Source organism: Eubalaena glacialis, chromosome 2, assembly GCF_028564815.1.
Source record: "Eubalaena glacialis isolate mEubGla1 chromosome 2, mEubGla1.1.hap2.+ XY, whole genome shotgun sequence".
Lineage (NCBI taxonomy): Eukaryota > Metazoa > Chordata > Mammalia > Artiodactyla > Balaenidae > Eubalaena > Eubalaena glacialis.
The window spans coordinates 153,733,912-153,754,889 of record NC_083717.1 but is presented as its reverse complement, the minus strand read 5'-3'; the positions used below and the strand labels follow the sequence as shown (position 1 = coordinate 153,754,889).

Below are 20,978 nucleotides of genomic sequence, written 5' to 3'. Positions count from 1 at the left end.
AATTTTGTTTATCATCTCAAAGAACCAGCTTTTAGTTTTATTGATCTTTGGTATCGTTTCCTTCATTTCTTTTTCATTTATTTCTGATTTGATCTTTATGATTTCTTTCCTTCTGCTAACTTTGGGGTTTTTTGGTTCTTCTTTCTCTAATTGCTTTAGGTGTAAGTTTAGGTTGTTTATTTGAGATGTTTCTTGTTTCTTAAGGTAGGACTGTATCGCTATAAACTTCCCTCTTAGAACTGCTTTTGCTGCATCCTTAGTTTTGGGTCGTCATGTTTTCATTGTCATTTGTTTCTACATATTTTTTGATTTCTTCAGTGATCTCTCGGTTATTAAGTAGTGTATTGTGTAGCCTCCATGTGTTTGTATTTTTTACAGATCTTTTCCTGTAATTGATATCTAGTCTCATAGCGTTGTGGTTGGAAAAGGTACTTGATACGATTTCAGTTTTCTTAAATTTACCAAGGCTTGATTTGTGACCCTAGATGTGATCTATTCTGGAGAATGTTCCATGAGCACTTGAGAAGAAAGTGTATTCTGTTGTTTTTGGATGGAATGTCCTATAAATATCAATTAAGTCCATCTTGTTTAATGTATCATTTAAAGCTTGTGTTTCCTTATTTATTCTCATTTTGGGTGATCTGTTCATTGGTGAAAGTGGGGTGTTGAAGTCCCTTACTATAATTGTGTTACTGTCGATTTCCCCTTCTATGGCAGTTAGCTTTACCTTATGTATTGAGGTGCTCCTATGTTGGGTGCGTAAATATTTACAATTGTTATATCTTCTTCTTGGATTGATCCCTTGATCATTTTGTAGTGTCCTTCTTTGTCTCTTGTAATAGTCTTTGTTTTAAAGTCTATTTTGTTTGATATGAGAATTGCTACTCCAGCTTTCATTTGACTTCCATTTGCATGGAATATCTTTTTCCATCCCCTCACTTTCAGTCTGTATGTGTCCCTAGGTCTGAAGTGGGCCTCTTGTAAACTGCATATATATGGGTCTTGTTTTTGTATCCATTCAGCCAGTCCATGTCTTTTGGTTGGAGCATTTAAACCATTTACCTTTATGGTAATTATCGATATGTATATTCCTATTACCATTTTCTTATTTGTTTTGGGTTTGTTATTGTAGTTCTTTTCCTTCTCTTGTGTTTCCTGCCTGGAGAAGTTCCTTTAGCATTTGTTGTAAAGCTGGTTTGGTGGTGCTGAATTCTCTTAGCATTTGCTTCTCTGTAAAGGTCTTAATTTCTCTGTGGAATCTGAATGAGATCCTTGCTGGGTAATCTTGGTTGTAGGTTTTTCCCTTTCTTCACTTTAAATATGTCCTGCCACTCCCTTTTGGCTTGCAGAGTTTCTGCTGAAAGATCAGCTCTTAACCTTATGGGGCTTCCCTTGTATGTTATTTGTTGTTTTTCCCTTGCTGCTTTTAATATTTTTTCTTTGTATTTAATTTTTGATAGTTTGATTAATATGTGGCTTGGCGTGTGTGTTCTTGGATTTATCCTGTATGGGGCTCTCTGTGCTTCCTGGGCTTGAATAACTATTTCCTTTCCCATATTAAGGAAGTTTTCAACTATAATCTCTTCAAATATTTTCTCAGTCCCTTTCTTTTTCTCTTCTGCTGGCACCCCTATAATTCGAATGTTGGTGTGTTTAATGTTTTCCCAGAGGTCTCTGAGACTGTCCTCAATTCTTTTCATTCTTTTTTCTTTATTCTGCTCTGCAGTAGTTATTTCTACTACTTTATCTTCCAGGTCACTTATCCGTTCTTCTGCCTCAGGTATTCTGCTATTGATCCCTTCTAGAGAATTTTTAATTTCATTTATTGTGTTGTTCATCATTGTTTGTTTGCTCTTTAGTTCTTCTAGGTCCTTGTTAAACGTTTCTTGTATTTATTCTATTTCCAAGATTTTGGATCATCTTTACTATCATTATTCTGAATTCTTTTTTAGGTAGGCTGCCTATTTCCTCTTCATTTGTTAGGTCTGGTGGGTTTTTACCTTGCTCCTTCATCTGCTGTGTGTTTTTCTGTCTTCTCATTTTGCTTAACTTACTGTGTTTGGGCTCTCCTTTTCGCAGGCTGCAGGTTCATAGTTCCCGTTGTTTTTGGTGTCTGCCCCCAGTGGCTAAGGTTGGTTCAGTGGGTTGTGTAGGCTTCCTGGTGGAGGGGACTAGTGCCTGTGTTCTGGTGGATGAGGCTGGATCTTGTCTTTCTGGTGGGCAGGTCCACGTCTGGTGGTGTGTCTGTGGTGTCTGTGGCCTTATTATGATTTTAGGCAGCCTCTCTGCTAATGGGTGGGGTTGTGTTCCTGTCTTGCTAGTTGTTTGGCATAGGTTGTCCAGCACTGTAGCTTGCTGGTCATTGAGTGGAGCTGGGTCTTGGCGTTGAGATGGAGATCTCTGGGAGATTTTCGCTGTCTGATGTTGTGTGGACCTGGGAGGTCTCTGGTAGACCAATGTCCTGAACTCGGCTCTCCCACCTCAGAGGCACAGGCCTGACGCCCAGCCGGAGCACCAAGACCCTGTCATCCACATGGCTCAGAATAAAAGGGAGAAAAAAAGAAAGAAAAAAAAAATAGAATAACGTTATTAAAATAAAAAGTAATTATTAAAACTAAAAAAAATTTTTTTTAAGTAATAGAAAAAAAGAAAGAAGAGAGCAACCAAACAAAAAAACAAATCCACCAATGATAACAAGTGATAAAAACTATACTAAAAAACAAAAAAACAAAAAAACTGACAGAACCCTAGGACAAATGGTAAAAGCAAAGCTATACAGACAAAATCATACATGGAAGCATACACATACACACTCACAAAAAGAGAAAAAGGAAACAAAAAATATATCTTTGATCCCAAAGTCCACTGCCTCAATTTTGGGATGATTTGTTGTCTATTCAAGTATTCCACAGATGCAGGGTACATCAAGTTAATTGTGGGGATTTAATCTGCTGCTCCTGAGGCTGCTGGGAGAGATTTCCCTTTCTCTTCTCTGTTTGCACAGCTCCCAGGGTTCAGCTTTGGATTTGGACCCGCCTCTGCGTGTAGGTCGCCTGAGGGCGTCTGTTCTTCGCTCAGACAGGATGGGGTTAAAGGAGCAGCTGATGTGGGGGCTCTGGCTCACTCAGGCCGGGGGTGAGGGAGGGGTACGGAATGCGGGGTGAGCCTGCGGCGGCAGAGGCCGACGTGACGTTGCAACAGCCTGAGGTGCACTGTGTATTCTCCTGGGGAAGTTGTCCCTGGATCACGGGACCCTGGCAGTGGCAGGCTGCACAGGCTCCCAGGAGGGGAGGTGTGGATAGTGACCTGTGCTTGCACACAGGCTTCTTGGTGGCAGCAGCAGCAGCCTTAGCATCTCATGCCCATCTCTGGGGTCCGTGCTGATAGCCGCAGCTCACGCCCGTCTCTGGATCTCGTTTAGGCGGCGCTCTTAATCCCCTCTCCTTGCACACCCCGAAACAAAGAGGCAAGAAAAAGTCTCTTGCCTCTTTGGCAGCTCCAGACTTTTTCCCGGACTCCCTCCTGGCTAGCTGTGGCGCACTAGCCCCCTTCAGGCTGTGTCCATGCAGCCAACCCCAGTCCTCTCCCTGGGATCTGATCTCCGAAGCTGGAGCCTCAGCTCCCAGCCCCCGCCTGCCCCCGAGGGTAAGCAGACAAGCCTCTCGGGCTGGTGAGTGCTGGTCGGCACCAACCCTCTGTGTGGGAATCTGTCTGCTTTGCCCTCTGCACCCCTGTTGCTGCACTCCTCTCCATGACTCTGAAGCTCCCCCCTCCGCCACCCGCAGTCTCTGTCCGTGAAGGGGCTTCCTAGTGTGTGGAAACCTTTCCTCCTTCACAGCTCCCTCCCAGAGGTGCAGGTCCCGTCCCTATTCTTTCATCTCTGTTTTTTCTTTTTACCTTTGCCCTACCCAGGTACGTGGGGAGTTTCTTGCGTTTTGAGATGTCTCAGGTCTTCTGCCAGCGTTCAGTAGGTGTTCTGTAGGAGTCGTTCCACATGTAGATGTATTTCTGATGTAGTTGTGGGGAGGAAGGTGATCTCCACGTCTTACTCTCCCGCCATCTTGAAGCTCCTCCAAACCGTGGCGGCGGGGGGGGGGGGGGGCTCTTAAGTTTTCTATATGATTAGGAAACAGGTGGTGTTTGTTGTTTAAAAAAAAGTCACAGAAAATTCCCCCTTTCAGAGCTTGACCTTTCAAAGAATTGTGTCCAAACTAATTTATTAAAGATTATCCTTTTGCCTGACAAACCTGTGTTAAGCATAGGAAAGGGGCAGAATCCTGGAGGGTTTGAACAGCTTTACCACCTGACAGAAGCACACTTTCCCCAGTGATGATTTTCTGGGGAAAACTGAAGATGTACAAATAAGCATAATGATTTGCAAGTTTCAGGTTTTACCCTGTTTCTATCAATATACCAAGGGCTGCTGAGGGTCTAGATGTTTCTGTATGTAGGTCCCCATGTTTGTAGGGAGGAATATAAAATTTGCTGACCATGTAGCAGGATCTCTCCCGTCTGGATGCCAGTGTAAAAGAACAAAGTAGCCTTTGGATACTATGTAGTATCCAGGGACTAGATAGAAAAAAACAAGATGGTTAGCAATTATAAGAACATTATGAGTCCACTCTCAAGATCAGAAGTGCTTGGATTCTGAAGCAACCACTAGGATAATTTGTTTTCAGCTTGACTTCGAATTGGGTAGAGGATGGCCAGGAAACCGAAATGATGTGGGGCTGAGAGAGAGTCCCAATTTTCAGAGAACAGAATACGCACTCCTTCTTCCATACGGTGACGCTTCCCATATTGACCTATATCATAAATTAATTTTTTAAAAGGAAATGCTTCAAAATGAAAAAGATTTTGATTGTAGAGCTTAGAGAGTCTTTTCTATATCTCCAGTTGAATAATTTCACCAGTAGCTCCACCATGAAACTGTTCAATGCATACAGAGTTATACCAAAAACTGGTTACAGAAGGAGGTGTAGTATATGGTAGTGTGTGGACATGCTGAACACTGCCATAGCAGAAAACTATACTTCTCTAGGCCCAGTATGTACAAGTTTAAAAAATGTATCATTTCTGATTTAGTAAACAACTTGCAATATTTCAATTTAGTGGTGGAAAGTGCAAAGAAGTTTGATAATGCTGTTTTAATAACTCATAGAAAGCATATACATAACACCTAATGAATTCATCTCTTTATTGCATGTTGCTATTTAAAAAAAATTTACAGTCTCATAACACAACATTTTTTCTTGGTACTATAACAACAGTCTCGCGCCTAAAGACTAAGTGGTTCCAACTACTAAGCTAATAAGATACAAGACATACAATTAAGTTTACAAATTATAATGCTTTTTCTTTTTGGCATTAATTTAAAAAAACAAACAAACAAAAAACTTTTAAAATACACATCCAAGAGAGGAAAAAGTGGCTACTTACACCAGCACCAATCTAAAAAGTAGGTTTTTTTTTCAACAATGGCACATGGAATTACCTGCACACAGCTTTCGGGGAAAGAAACGAAAAATGGAAATGGCAAAGAAGGCCTACCAGGATGGCCATATCAAAATGAGGATGATGAAAAAGGGCGAGAGGAACATGCTACACAAACTTGCTCCTTTATGTGACTCTCCCTCCACTTGTCCATTCCTTAAACTGTAAAACAAAGCCATTTTCAAAAGACAGTTCCAAACTTGAGCCAGATCAAATTTCCCCTGCTCTAAATAGAAAGGAATATATATAGAGGCACTTTAGTTAAGGAATAGACAAACCCACTAGCACATCCCACTCCTCCTCACCGCCAAGCCTTTTTGAGCAAAGTCTCGTCTGCACCTTTAATGTGGTGTACTTGCAGACCTTGGTACATAGGAGCTGGGGGAGCGCGACGTCTGCTGTGTATTTGTGACTGTTTTATTTGCTAGAGTCATCCATATAATGTGTAGAAAGTTGCTAAGTTTGCAGTGAGGGGGGGAAAAAACGTAAAACCATGGCTCTTGCCAACTCTTAGAGCACTATTTCACAGCTTTCATGTAGTGCAGAGACCTTGCCATCTGCGCTAGGCATTATAGTTTATACAAATTATTTTTAAATAGCACGATTCCTGTACAGCGCACGCATCAGTATTCTGTTTGCCCCTTAACTGTCCCCATTAGAGCATAAGCTCCTTTGGGGCAGGGGCTCTGTCTTGCTTACCACTGTAGCCCTACTATGCCTGGCACATAGTAGGTGTTTCAATAAATATTTGTTAATTGACTGAAAAACTCAATTCAGTGAGTAAATAACGTTCTAGTGCAATAGGACAAACTACTCTCTCCACAGGAAACCCAACCACAACAGGATCAATGGAAAGAAAACAGAGAACCTTAGCTCCCCTCCCCAACTACTAATAAATAAAGCAAAGCAAAAAAAAAAAAAGTAACAGTCCTCTTTATATATCATATAATTTAAGGATATTAAGAGTTGGTAGGTTAATGGTAAGCATCTATATTTTATTTTCTAATGTTCATTGTTTTTATTCATTTCTCCCTGAGAGCTTTATCTTTTGGACTGAAATTTTACAGGTAGCATTACTGACACACAATTTAAAATGACAACATATAAACAGCAAACCACATCAAACATACTTAGAGATAAATAGCTCTTGGCATCTCTGTTGGTGGTGTTGACATTTTGTGCATTCACTAAATGTCCTTTAGTCCAGACCTATATTTACAGAAGATGCAGCTTGTCCTACAAAACAGAAAATACCAAAAAAAAAAAATGCACCCCATAAAATTTTTTTTAAAATAATTTTTATCCCTTCAGAGAATTCCTCCTTGTAGGTCTTGGGTGGGAAATTTTATTTTTAAAGAAGTTTATAGGTCTATATTGTTAGGAAAACAAGCACATTATGGTAATTTTGTTCTTTAACAAGAGCATGGATTGCATTTAGATAGATAGTGTTCTTTCCAAAAGCAATGTAAAGAAATCATCAAGAGTGCTTGGCAGAGAACTCGATGAAATTAGGGGGGAAAAAATTGATGTCCAAGTTTTAAACGTATAAAAGAACTCTGATTGATTGACATTCTACATAATTCAGATTGTGCCAGATGTTCTCAATAAACATTTACAAACTACATCCCCACACCAATGTCAGAAATTCTAAGCTGGTCCTATCAACTACTGATGCGATGCACCAACATCATACTGTCAACTATCAAAAACCATTTTAAATCTATATTTTTCCAACACCAGTTTCACCGGTGAAAATAATTTCAAAGTATATCAAGCTTGGAAACCATAAAATATTTCTCAAGCTTTATTTATTTTTTTTCTTTTGTTTTTCTTTTTACTCTAGGGAATGTCTCTGTATCTCTTTGAGGAGATAGTATTGTGCTTCTGAACAGTCATGGTGTTCAGGGGAAGAAGATGAGCCACACTCAATATGAATGCATACACAAATGGGTTCTGAGCACATACATAAACATAGATTTTTTTTTTTTTTTACCCAAACATATAGGTCTCCAGACAACTCTCAGATTTCTATATACATTTCTTCATATATACACACACATACATTTACATACACACACATTCACGCATTCACTCGCAGATGAAAGGAGAAATTGCCACTGTTTGGATTGCAAGGCAGTGTAATGAAAAGTTCTAGTCACTTCAAAGGGCCGCTAATGAGCTTTCTAAAAAAGTATTCAAGGGAAATTAGAAATTAAGTTTTGTGACCGGTCTCTCCCGGCTGCTGTCCGTCATCTGGTTGGTAATGCGCTTGCGATTCCGTTTCAGTTTAGAAAGGTCTTTGTCAAACACTTCTCCTGAGCGCAAAGCGGAAACCAGGTCATCAAACTCTCCACCTTCTTCACTGTTCTCTTTTGCTTTCCTCATTTTCCGTTCCCTTTCACGTTGTTCCTTGAGCTGCAAATGGAAAGTGACCTCTTAGAGAAGTGTCAAAATAATATTGTATTTTGTATTGAGTGGAGATGAATTCTGTGGAACATGATGGTGCGTCAGTCACACTGAGCCACGTTTGTTGACAGCTGCCAGCCCCCTTGGATGTCATGAGAGAGCATGACTGGGACATGAGGGCTCATCAGAGAAGCAAGGAACAATGAAAAAAATGACCACCACTTCGTGATTAGACTCTTGCCGTCTAGAATCTGGGTAAACCCCATGATATTCTAGTTAAAAAGAGAGCAATTAAGGCTACTCATATTTCTATGATGGAATAAGAAAGTTATCACTATTAAATAGACCCCAAATATTGGTTTCTTTGATGGTATAGAGACACTAAAGCAAATGCTCATTAGGCCATGTTCCTGACATCAAAGGCTAAGCCTGTATCTACTGTGGATGCCTGGAACCTGCTATGCAAAAGTTACTATTATTAAGAGCCAAATAATACACACACATTATAGAAAATTTAGATATCCTTAAAGAATTAAGGATAATTTTTTCCCCTTTTGTTTATCAAGAGATAACCATTGTTATCTAAGCTTTCTCACATCATTAAATATTCTTTAAAGACATGACTTTTAAGGACTGCATAAACAGTCCACTATGTAGCTATTACATCATTTAGAACTAATGCCCAGTCGGTAAACGTTTAGGTTGTTCCAGGTTAGGGCTCATCATAAAGACTGCTGCTCTCCTTGTGCGCATGTATGATTATTTCTTTAGAATGATTTCTAAGAAGTGGAACTCCAGATCAAAGGAAGGGGATATATTTTTTTAGGCTTTGGATATAGACTGCCACATTGCCCAAGAGAAACTTTCAACCGATTGAAACTCCCAGCAGCCTTCTAGAGAGGACTTTGACGCCCTCCTTCTTGCCAGCATGGCAGAGCGCTTCCTGAAAACCAAGGAGATGCAGCAGCAGAACTTTCCGGGGGTGGCACTGGCCACCCACTTACCTGAGCCTCCATTCGAGCTCGGCGCTCTTCTTCCTCCTTCTTCTTTCTCATGTTTTCATTCTCTTGTTTGGCTTCTGACACAGCCTGAAGAAACTGATCAAAAATGCCAAAGAACTCATCTGGCTGTATTTTGCCAGCCTCTTCCCCAAAGTGTTTCACTGCTTTAGTAAACTGGAAAAAAGAAAGTTTTAAGAAGTTCAGTCTTCCAAGAGAATGCCATGATCACATAAATATCAATCTCTCTCAAGGGGCTAAAGGTCAAATTGAGTCAAATATAACTCGCTGGATTTATCTTCGGCTGCTGAACATGTCTATCAATCGCTTCTAAAGGAAAAAGTGTTAATACTCCATGACTTGCGAAACCATTTATCCTTGTCCACCTCATTTCAGCTTAACATCTATGATTACATCCTATGACTCTTTATTAACTAAACAGTGGTAAAAACAAGAAAGCAGAATATCACAGGGCAGAGCACTCAGGACATAAAACTGAGAGCAAACTCAGCAGGGGTAAGGAAACTTGGACTTTTAACTTTTCTTTGAAGTAGTTTAGTATCATTTATTGGTGCCATGTGGTTAGTATCAAAAGCAAATAGGATACAGTGTTTCTTAGCTGCTTTTACTAATCATAAATAATATTGGTATTACTGTACTTCCTGGGCCTCAATTAGAAAACACTCACTGATTATGGAATCATTAAGGCAACCCAAAATTCATAACTGAGAATACAATTTTATTCTAAATCCTTTGTTTTAGAACCCCTTTCAAGCCAAATCTTTTAAAAACAGATAAAATGCAAAATATTAAGGGTGAATTTTTAAAAATTAAATTAAAACATATATAGGGTAACAAAATAGCACAGCCAGTCTTTTTAGTTTAACATTTCTGTTTTTAGGTCTTCTGGTTGTTATCTTCACAACTCGAGACAGTATGCTTTCAAGTGTCTTAGCATTATTATGACCATCCAAATACTGTTCAATGCCAGTCAAGTTGTTTTTTAGAACTATATCTCCTTCTGTAAGGATCTAATGCTATCACGTCTAAGGTACAACAGACGGTGTTTCTAACTTCAAGGTCAAACAAATTCTTACTCCCTATGCCTAATCAACTACTTCAAAATTTCCAGGTCTTTCATTTTCTTCACAGTTTGAAACTCTTAGGTTGGGGAGGACGGCATAAATACTTCATGGTCTAATTGCTTTTATCTTTCTTGCACTACTTGTCTTCAGTATATTGTTACGTTTTCCTGACATTTTGGCAATCCCATCTCTGTAAAGGAAATATTTTCAACATTTATTCTTAAATAAGACAATTTTCAATTGTTTTATATATATATTTCATATCTTTAAATTTATAATAATGCTTTTTTACCATTTTTCTCTTCATCGAGGCGTTCTCAATCTTTTACTTATTTGGAAATATTTTATTAGAAACTAAGCTCTTTAGGGAAAAATACGACATTCTTCATACACCACATGCAGCGCTTCAGTTGCTCCATGGTTTTATAAGCTAATTTCTAAAAGTTCTGGTATGAACAAAACAGCAACAGATAGCCTACAATTGAGTTTCTAAAACATTCAAGTTCAGGCACTTCAAAGCCATCCTGAATGATCTTTTTATCTAGGAATTCTAGTGATGATGAAGTCATGTATATTTTAGTCTTAGAAATCTGAACAAAACTAGTCCCAGACTAAAGTTCCCACACTAAAATTGAAAAAAAGTAGAGTGTATATAAATCAAAAATTAACTATTCAGTTGATTCTTAGAAAAATGTTTGAGCCCGTGATGAAGTAGGTACTGTATTGCCTGGATTGAGGTGGGGGCCATCACAGGGGAGGCTGCTGACATCAGTTCACTGATTTCAATCAGGGGTACCAGGGGCTGGACCTCTAACAGCGGACATTCAAACATACCTTGTCTTCCACTTATTTAATAACATTGGAGGTGGGGTTTCATGTTGAGATTAGCTAGTGTATCTTAACACAGTCTACTTCTGAACTTTAACGGGTATGTGTGTACACTTACATATACAATCATCCGTATCTACAACTGAACAGGGGACCACAGAAAAATGAGATTCATTACTCAAGTTTCAAAGGAAAGAGTCAAGTTAAAGCAAAAGAGTGTTGTCACAACTGAGAGATGGGCAGTGTGGAGGAACTCAGTAGGGTGGATAGCAGCTTAATGACATTTGTTAACAATGAGACGGGGATAAGAGAATGTGCACATGTATATGAATGTGTATGAATTTTGGAAGAGGAAATAACCAGAGAGAGACAGAGACAGAGAGATGGGGCAGGGGGATTTTAAGGTGTTTGTTGGTTATTTGCCAATGAAAACTCTTCCCTTACAGGAAAACAAGATTTTGTAATAGCAAAATTCATTTTTTAAAAAAGTCTTATTAAAAATATGCCTTTTGCAATGAGGCTCTGAATTAAAGTGCCTATCATTTAGTAAGTTCTTCTAGAGATTTAAAGAGGGAATATCCTGCCCTCCTAAGTCTCTATCTCAGGTGAGCATCTTACAAGTTTCTGAAGCACAAGGCCTCAGTCATACCTTGATCTCACATTTCATCCTGCCCTTGGTTTTCATAATCTACTCTTTTCTGTTTCCCAGAGATAATTACTTTGATCCAATAACAATCAAGAGAAAAACTATCAAAGTATTTAAAACTGTCAAAGTATTTACTTGTTTTACACCATTCAGATACTTCAAGGTCTTACTAACCTAAAGGCCAGTTAGAGAGCATGTGTTTCAACTGATCACAGCCCTAGAAATGAAAGTATACTTATAATATCTGAAAGTACCAGCTCTGTCAAGCAACATTCAGTGCGCAAGGGGAAATTTACCAGGTCTTTAGCTTCTGCTAGAAGATCTTCAACGTCAGAGAAGCTGAAGCTGGCTACGGTGATGAACTGGCTGACAACAGACACAAACTTATCTCCAGGCCGTGAGGGCTGAGACTTCTGATATTCCAGCTCCTTAAACATAGGAAATGGATAATGTCAATGGTAGACTTCAAACACAGACACCCCTTTGTCTCATTTTCCTTATGCCTCAAATTTAATAAGTCAGAATGGCAAACCCATCAAAACTAGTGTAAAACAAACGTTTTATGATAGTCCAGTTCCCCCTGCCCTTCCACCAACCCTGCCAGAGCCAAGCCCATGTGCCCACACACAGTTGCAAAATGCAATTTAACCAGTCACCTGAGTACTTTATTGGTGTGATTTTGTATACTGGCTTTAGAATGTAAGGAGATTAGCATTTGGATAAAATTAACAGAAGTTAAACAAATAATGGAGAGCAAATTGGATTCAAAAGGTGTGTGACTGAAAGCAAGAGAATTTGATTGTTGATATTCTGTGCTCAGATCTCTGGTACTTTTGATTTTTTCCTTCTCTCCGTCTCTGCCAAGTCTACTTATTTCCTAAACTGTGATATCTAGGTCAGTAGAATTTCAACTGTAGCGTTTGGCACCATAACGCCATTTTTCTTCTCATCCATACCATTTGGATGTTGTGAGCAGACAGGTAGGAGTATTAGTGTCTCATTAATCATCCATATTCTCCATTACCATGGTGATGAACGCAGATTATTCAAATCAATTTCAATAATAATTTCAACCATTGCCAGATGCATTCTTATTTCATCCCACAAAGCCTCTATGAGTGAGGCATTATTATCCCAATTGTACAGACACATAAATTGAGGTTCAGAGGTATTAAATTCTTTGCTCCAAGTCAAGTAGCTGATAAGTGATGATAGAACCAAAATTTGAACTCACGTCTGCCTGACTCCAGGGTCTCAGTGACAACTATTCTGTGTACCTACTGACCTAATCTGGATCTCTATTTTCTTCCATACCTGCTTTGGCAGAGATTCTAACAAGCAGGGCGGTAGAGGTCACAGGCTAGGGGTTCTGATTCAGTTCTACCACTGATTTGGTACTTATCCATGGCAAGTAGCCTGGGCCTTAGTTTCTTCACTCATAAAAGGAGGGCAGGGAGCTTCAAGATGGCGGAAGAGTAAGACGCAGAGATCACCTTCCTCCCCACAAATACATGAGAAATACATCTACACGTGGAACAGCTCCTACAGAACACCTACTGAACGCCGGCAGAAGACCTCAGACCTCCCAAAAGGCAAGAAACTCCCCACATACCTGGGTAGGGCAAAAGAAAAAAGAAAAAACAGACAAAAGAATAGGGACAGGACCTGCACCTCTGGGAGGGAGCTGTGAAGGAGGAAAGGTTTCCACACACTAGGAGCCCCTTCGCGGGCAGAGATGGGGGGGCCGGTGGGGGGGAAGCTTCGGAGCCACGGAGGAGAGCGCAGCCACAGGGGTGCGGAGGGCAAAGCAGACAGATTCCCACACAGAGGATCGGTGCCGACCAGCACCCACCAGCCCGAGAGGCTTGTCTGCTCACCCGCCGGGGCAGGCGGGGGCTGGGAGCTGAGGCTCGGGCTTCGGAGGTCGGATCGCAGGGAGAGGACTGGGGTTGGCGGCGTGAACACAGCCTGAAGGGGGCTAGTGCGCCACAGCTAGCCGGGAGGGAGTCCGGGAAAAAGTCTGGAGCTGCCGAAGAGGCAAGAGACTTTTTCTTCCCTCTTTGTTTCCTGGTGCGTGAGGAGAGGGGATTCAGAGCGCCGCTTAAAGGAGCTCCAGACACGGGCGTGAGCCGCGGCTATCAGCGCGGACCCCAGAGACGGGCATGAGACGCTAAGGCTGCTGCTGCCGCCACCAAGAAGCCTGTGTGCGAGCACAGGTCACTATCCACACCTCCCCTCCCGGGAGCCAGTGCAGCCCGCCACGGCCAGGCTCCTGTGATCCAGGGACAACTTCCCCGGGAGAACGCACGGCGCGCCTCAGGCTGCTGCAACACCATGTGGGCCTCTGCTGCCGCAGACTCGCCCCGCATCCGTATCCCTCCCTCCCCCTGGCCTGAGTGAGCCAGAGCCCCCGAAGCAGCTGCTCCTTTAACCCCGTCCTTTCTGAGCAAAGAACAGACGCCCTCAGGTGACCTACACGCAGAGGCGGGTCCAAATCCAAAGCTGAACCCCGGAAGCTGTACGAAGAAAGTAGAGAAAGGAAAATTTCTCCCAGCAGCCTCAGGAGCAGCGGATTAAATCTCCACAATCAACTTGATGTATCCTGCATCTGTGGAATACCTGAATAGACAACGAATCATCCCAAATTGAAGAGGTGGGCTTTGCGAGCAAAAGATATATTTTTTTCCCCCTTTTTCTCTTTTTGTGAGTGTGTATGTGTATGCTTCTGTGTGTGATTTTTGTCTGTATAGCTTTGCTTTTACCATTTGTCTTAGGGTTCTGTCCGTCCGTTTTTTTTTTTAACTTTTAAAAATTTATTTAATAATTATTTTTTATTTTAATAAGTTCATTTTATTTTATTTTATCTCCTTCCTTCCTTCCTTCTTCCTTTCTTCCTTCCTTCCTTCCTTCCTTTCTTTTTCTTTCTCTCTTTCTACTTTCTCCCTTTTATTCTGAGCCGTGTGGATGAAAGGCTCTTGGTGCTCCAGCCAGGCGTCACAGCTGTGCCTCTGAGGTGGGAGAGCCAACTTCAGAACACTGGTCCACAGAGACCTCCCAGCTCCATGTAATATCAAACAGCGAAAATCTCCCAGAGATCTCGATCTCAATGCCAAGACACAGCTTCACTCAATGACCAGCAAGCTACAGTGCTGGACAACCTATGCCAAACAACTAGCAAGACAGGAACACAGCCCCATCCATTAGCAAAGAAGCTGCCTAAAATCATAATAAGGCCACAGACACCCCAAAACACACCACCAGATGTGGACATGCCCACCAGAGAGAAAAGATCCAGCCTCATACACCAGAACACAGGCACTAGTCCCCTCCACCAGGAAGCCTACACAACCCACTGGGGGCAGACACCAAAAACAATGGGAACTATGAACCTGCAGCCTGCGGAAAGGAGAGCCCAAACACAGTAAGTTAAGCAAAATGAGAAGACAGAAAAACACACAGCAGATGAAGGAGCAAGGTAAAAACCCACCAGACCTAACAAATGAAGAGGAAATAGGCAGCCTACCTAAAAAAGAATTCAGAATAATGATAGTAAAGATGATCCAAAATCTTGGAACTAGAATAAATACAAGAAACGTTTAACAAGGACCTAAAAGAACTAAAGAGCAAACAAACAATGATGAACAACACAATAAATGAAATTAAAAATTCTCTAGAAGGGATCAATAGCAGAATACCTGAGGCAGAAGAACGGATAAGTGACCTGGAAGATAAAGTAGTAGAAATAACTACTGCAGAGCAGAATAAAGAAAAAAGAATGAAAAGAATTGAGGACAGTCTCAGAGACCTCTGGGAAAACATTAAACACACCAACATTCGAATTATAGGGGTCCCAGAAGAAGAAGAGAAAAAGAAAGGGTCTGAGAAAATATTTGAAGAGATTATAGTTGAAAACTTCCCTAATGTGGGAAAGGAAATAGTTAATCAAGCCCAGGAAGCACAGAGAGCCCCATACAGGATAAATCCAAGGAGAAACATGCTAAGACACATATTAATCAAACTATCAAAAACTAAATACAAAGAAAAAATATTAAAAGCAGCAAGGGAAAAACAACAAATAACACACAAGGGAATCCCCACAAGTTTAACAGCTGATGTTTCAGCAGAAACTCTGCAAGCCAGAAGGGAGTGGCAGGACATATTTAAAGTGATGAAGGAGAAAAACGTGCAACCAAGATTACTCTACCCAGGAAGGATCTCATTCAGATTTGAAGGAGAAATTAAAACCTTTACAGACAAGCAAAAGCTAAGAGAATTCAGCACCACCAAACCAGCTTTACAACAAATGCTAAAGGGAATTCTCTAGGCAGGGAACACAACAGAAGGAAAAGACCTACAATAACAAACCCAAAACAATTAAGAAACTGGGAATAGGAACATACATATTGATAATTACCTTAAATGTAAATGGATTAAATGCTCCAACCAAAAGACACAAACTGGCTGAATGGATACAAAAACAATACCTGTATATATGCTGTCTACAAGAGACCCACTTCAGACCTAGGGACACATACAGACTGAAAGTCAGGCGATGGAAAATGATATTCCAATCAAATGTAAATCAGAAGAAAGCTGGAGTAGCAATTCTCATATCAGACAAAACAGACTTTAAAATAAAGACTATTACAAGAGACAAAGAAGGACACTACATAATGATCAAGGGATCAATCCAAGAAGAAGATATAACAATTGTAAATATTTATGCACCCAACATAGGAGCACCTCAATACATAAGGCAAATACTAACAGCCATAAAAGGGGAAATCGACAGTAACACAATCATAGTAGGGGACTTTAACACCCCACTTTCACCAATGGACAGATCATCCAAAATGAAAATAAATAAGGAAACACAAGCTTTAAATGATACATTAAACAAGATGGACTTAATTGATATTTATAGGACATTCCATCCAAAAACAACAGAATACACATTCTTCTCAAGTGCTCATGGAACATTCTCCAGGATAGATCATATCTTGGGTCACAAATCAAGCCTTGGTAAATTTAAGAAAATTGAAATCATATCAAGTATCTATTCCGACCACAACACTATGAGACTAGGTATCGAATACAGGAAAAAATCTGTAAAAAATAAAAGCACATGGAGGCTAAACAATACACTACTTAATAATCAAGAGATCACTGAAGAAATCAAAGAGGAAATCAAAAAATACCTAGAAACAAATGACAATGAAAACACGATGACCCAAAACCTATGGGATGCAGCAAAAGCAGTTCTAAGGGGGAAGTTTATAGCCATACAATCCTACCTTAGAAACAAGAAACATCTCAAATAAACAACCTAACCTTACACCTAAAGCAATTAGAGAAGGAAGAACAAAAAACCCCCAAAGTTAGCAGAAGGAAAGAAATCATAAAGATCAGATCAGAAATAAATGAAAAAGAAATGAAGGAAACGATACCAAAGATCAATAAAACTAAAAGCTGGTTCTTTGAGAAGATAAACAAAATTGATAAACCATTAGCCAGACTCATCAAGAAAACAAGGGAGAAGACTCAAATCAATAGAATTAGAAATGAAAAAGGAGAAGTAACAACTGGCACTGCAGAAATACAAAGGATCATGAGAGATTACTACAAGCAACTATATGCCAATAAAATGGACAACCTGGAAGAAATGGACAAATTCTTAGAAAAGCACAACCTTCTGAGACTGAACCAGGAAGAAATAGAAAATATGAACAGACCAATCACAAGCACTGAAATTGAGACTGTGATTAAAAATCTTGCAACAAACAAAAGCCCAGGACAGATGGCTTCACAGGTGAATTCTATCAATCATTTAGAGACAAGCTAACAACTATCCTTCTCAAACTCTTCCAAAATATAGCAGAGGGTGGAACACTCCCAAACTCATTCTACAAGGCCACCATCACCCTGATACCAAAACCAGACAAAGATGCCACAAAAAAGAAAACTACAGGCCAATATCACTGATGAACATAGATACAAAAATCCTCAACAAAATACGAGCAAACAGAATCCAACAGCACAGTAAAAGGATCAAACACCATGATCAAGTGGGGTTTATCCCAGGAATGCAACGATTCTTCAATATATGCAAAACAATCAATGTGATACACCATATTAACAAATTGAAGAATAAAAACCATATGATCATCGATTCAGAGAAAGCTTTTGACAAAGTCAACACCCATTTATGATAAAAACCCTGCAGAAAGTAGGCATAGAGGGAACTTTCCTCAACATAATAAAGGCCATATATGACAAACCCACAGCCAACATCGTCCTCAATGGTGAAAAACTGAAACCATTTCCACTAAGATCAGGAACAAGACAAGGTTGCCCACTCTCACCACTATTATTCAACATTGTTTTGGAAGTTTTAGCCACAGCAATCAGAGAAGAAAAAGAAAGAAAAGGAATCCAAATCAGAAAAGAAGAAGTAAAGCTGTCACTGTTTGCAGATGACATGATACTATACATAGAGAATCCTAAAGATGCTACCAGAAAACTACTAGAGCTAATCAATGAATTTGGTAGAGTAGCGGGATACAAAATTAATGCACAGAAATCTCTAGCATTCCTACACACTAATGATGAAAAATCTGAAAGTGAAATTAAGAAAACACTCCCATTTACCATTGCAACAAAACATAAAATATCTAGGAATAAACCTGCCTAAGGAGACAAAAGACCTGTATGCAGAAAATTATAAGACACTGATGAAAGAAATTAAAGATGATACAAATAGGTGGAGAGATATACCATATTCTTGGATTGGAAGAATCAACATTGTGAAAATGACTCTACTACCCAAAGCAATCTACAGATTCAGTGCAATCCCTATCAAACTACCAATGGCATTTTTCACAGAACTAGAACAAAAAAGTTCACAATTTGTATGGAAACACAAAAGACCCCGAATAGCCAAAGCAATCTTGAGGAAACAAACGGAGCTGGAGGAATCAGGCACCCTGACTTCAGACTATACTACAAAGATACAGTAATGAAGACAGTATGGTACTGACACAAAAACAGAAATATAGATCAATGGAACAGGATAGAAAGCCCAGAGATAAACCCACGCACATATGATCACCTTATCTTTGATAAAGGAGGCAAGAATATACAGTTGAGAAAAGACAGCCTCTTCAATAAGTGGTGCTGGGAAAACTGGACAGGTACATGTAAAAGAATGAAATTAGAACACTCCCTAACACCATACACAAAAATAAACTCAAAATGGATTAAAGACCTAAATGTAAGGCCAGACACTATCAAACTCTTAGAGGAAAACATAGGCAGAACACTCTATGACATAAATCACAGCAAGATCTTTTTTGACCCACTTCCTAGAGAAATGGAAATAAAAACACAAATAAACAAATGGGACCTAATGAAACTTAAAAGCTTTTGCACAGCAAAGGAAACCATAAACAAGACCAAAAGACAACCCTCAGAACGGGAGGAAATATTTGCAAATGAAGCAACTGACAAAGGATTAATCTCCAAACTTTACAAGCAGCTCATGCAGCTCAATATCAAAAAAACAAACAACCCAATCCAAAAATGGGCAGAAGACCTAAATAGACATTTCTCCAAAGAAGATATACAGATTGCCAACAAACACATGAAAGAATGCTCAACATCATTAATCATTAGAGAAATGCAAATCAAAACTACAATGAGATATCATCTCACACTGGTCAGAATGGCCATCATCAAAAAATCTACAAACAATAAATGCTGGAGAGGGTGTGGAGAAAAGGGAACCCTCTTGCACTGTTGGTGGGAATGTAAATTGATACAGCCAGTATGGAGAACAGTATGGAGGTTCCTTAAAAAACTAAAAATAGAACTACCATACGACCCAGCAATCCCACTACTGGGCGTATACCCTGAGAAAACCATAATTCAAAAAGAGTCATGTACCAAAATGTTCATTGCTGCTCTATTTACAATAGCCAGGACATGGGAGCAACCTAAGTGTCCATCGACAGATGAGTGGATAAAGAAGATGTGGCACATATATACAATGGAATATTACTCAGCCATAAAAAGAAACGAAATTGAGTTATTTGTAGTGAGGTGGATGGACCTAGAGTCTGTCACACAGAGTGAAGTAAGTCAGAAAAAGAAAAACAAATACCGTATGCTAACACATATATATGGAATCTAAGGGGAAAAAAAAAAAGGTCATGAACCACCTAGGGGCAAGTCGGGAATAAAGACACAGACTTACTAGAGAATGGACTTGAGGATATGGGGAGGGGGAGGGTAAGCTGGGACAAAGTGAGAGAGTGGCATGGACATATATACACTACCAAACGTAAAATAGATAGCTAGTGGGAAGCAGCCACATAGCACAGGGAGATCAGCTCGGTGCTTTGTGACCACCTAGAGGCGTGGGATAGGGAGGGTGGGAGGGAGGGAGACGCAAGAGGGAAGAGATATGGGAACATATGTATATGTATAACTGATTCACTTTTTTGTAAAGCAGAAACTAACACACCATTGTAAAGCAATTATACTCCAATAAAGATGTTTAAAAACAAACAAATAAATAAATAAATAAAGGAGGGCAATATACACATCATCATGGGAATCAAATGAAAGAAAAGAAGCGGAAACTCTTATAAATCATGAGACTTGCTCTGATTAAAAGAAATTGCCACAATCCTAGTTCTCTGACCTGGAAAGGGAGTGTATGTATGTGTGTGAGGTACAGAGATGTGAAAGCAATTTTAAAGTGTTTCATGAAAGTATAATTCCATAAGAATTCTGTCTTTGATACCTCCAAGCAATGTAATTGATTTGTGCAAAGCACAACTGGGACACATGAATGTTTGGACGGATTTCAAGTCTGCCTCCCAATATTTCCTTCCTCTTAACATTTAAGCTGCCAGAGGGAGGGGGAGGCCTCTGTAGCCCCTTTCCTGTGAAGAGTGTGTTACGTTGTACGTGACCCAGGGGCTGGAGAGATTTCAGCAACACCACCTTTAATAAACCCCCCAAACACATAACTTCCTTGGGACCCCTCTCTCATGCCTTGCTCTGAACTAGCTCAGATGCAGGGGTCAGAGCCTCCATTGTCAGGCTTTAGGACTGTCAGTCACTGCCATGCTAGTCTCAAGAAAGCTTTCCACTGGGAGGTAATGGCCGCAGAGTGAAGGCTGTAACACAAGCCTCGTCCCAAACTGCCCTTATCCAGTTTGGCCTCTGAAAGCCGAGGACCGTCCTCCACGCGCACTCACAGTCTCTCAGCCCACAGGGGCTGGAAAAAAGAATATCTCCTGCTCTTTTTAAACAGCGACCCACCCCTACCCCCCTCCCCCAAAATAAGGAAAAAAAGAAAACCTTACATGCTCCTTAATTTATTAAAAATAGAAAAGGTTAGACACTGTGACTCTAATTTTTATTAGAGCTATTTCTTTAATGAAGTCAACTACTTTCTATGGCACAGTTTTACGATTATAAGAAGGAGGAGGTGGGACCTCCCTGGCGGCTCAGTGG

At 40.2% G+C, this 20,978-nt stretch overlaps 1 protein-coding gene across 3 annotated transcripts in view; it reads right to left on the bottom strand.

Annotated features, from left to right (window-relative positions):
- Nucleotides 1-7,550: 7,550 nt before the first annotated feature.
- The window catches only part of DAAM1 (dishevelled associated activator of morphogenesis 1), a 180,656-nt gene continuing 167,228 nt past the window's right edge, over nucleotides 7,551-20,978 (bottom strand). For all 3 annotated transcript variants that reach the window (XM_061182617.1, XM_061182618.1, XM_061182619.1), the window contains 3 exons: nucleotides 11,753-11,884; nucleotides 8,904-9,074; nucleotides 7,551-7,908 (listed from right to left, as the gene is read on the bottom strand). In XM_061182617.1, coding sequence (XP_061038600.1) covers nucleotides 7,699-7,908; nucleotides 8,904-9,074; nucleotides 11,753-11,884 — 513 coding nt within the window. In that variant the 3' untranslated portion in view covers nucleotides 7,551-7,698. The remainder of the gene's footprint in view (nucleotides 7,909-8,903; nucleotides 9,075-11,752; nucleotides 11,885-20,978) is intronic.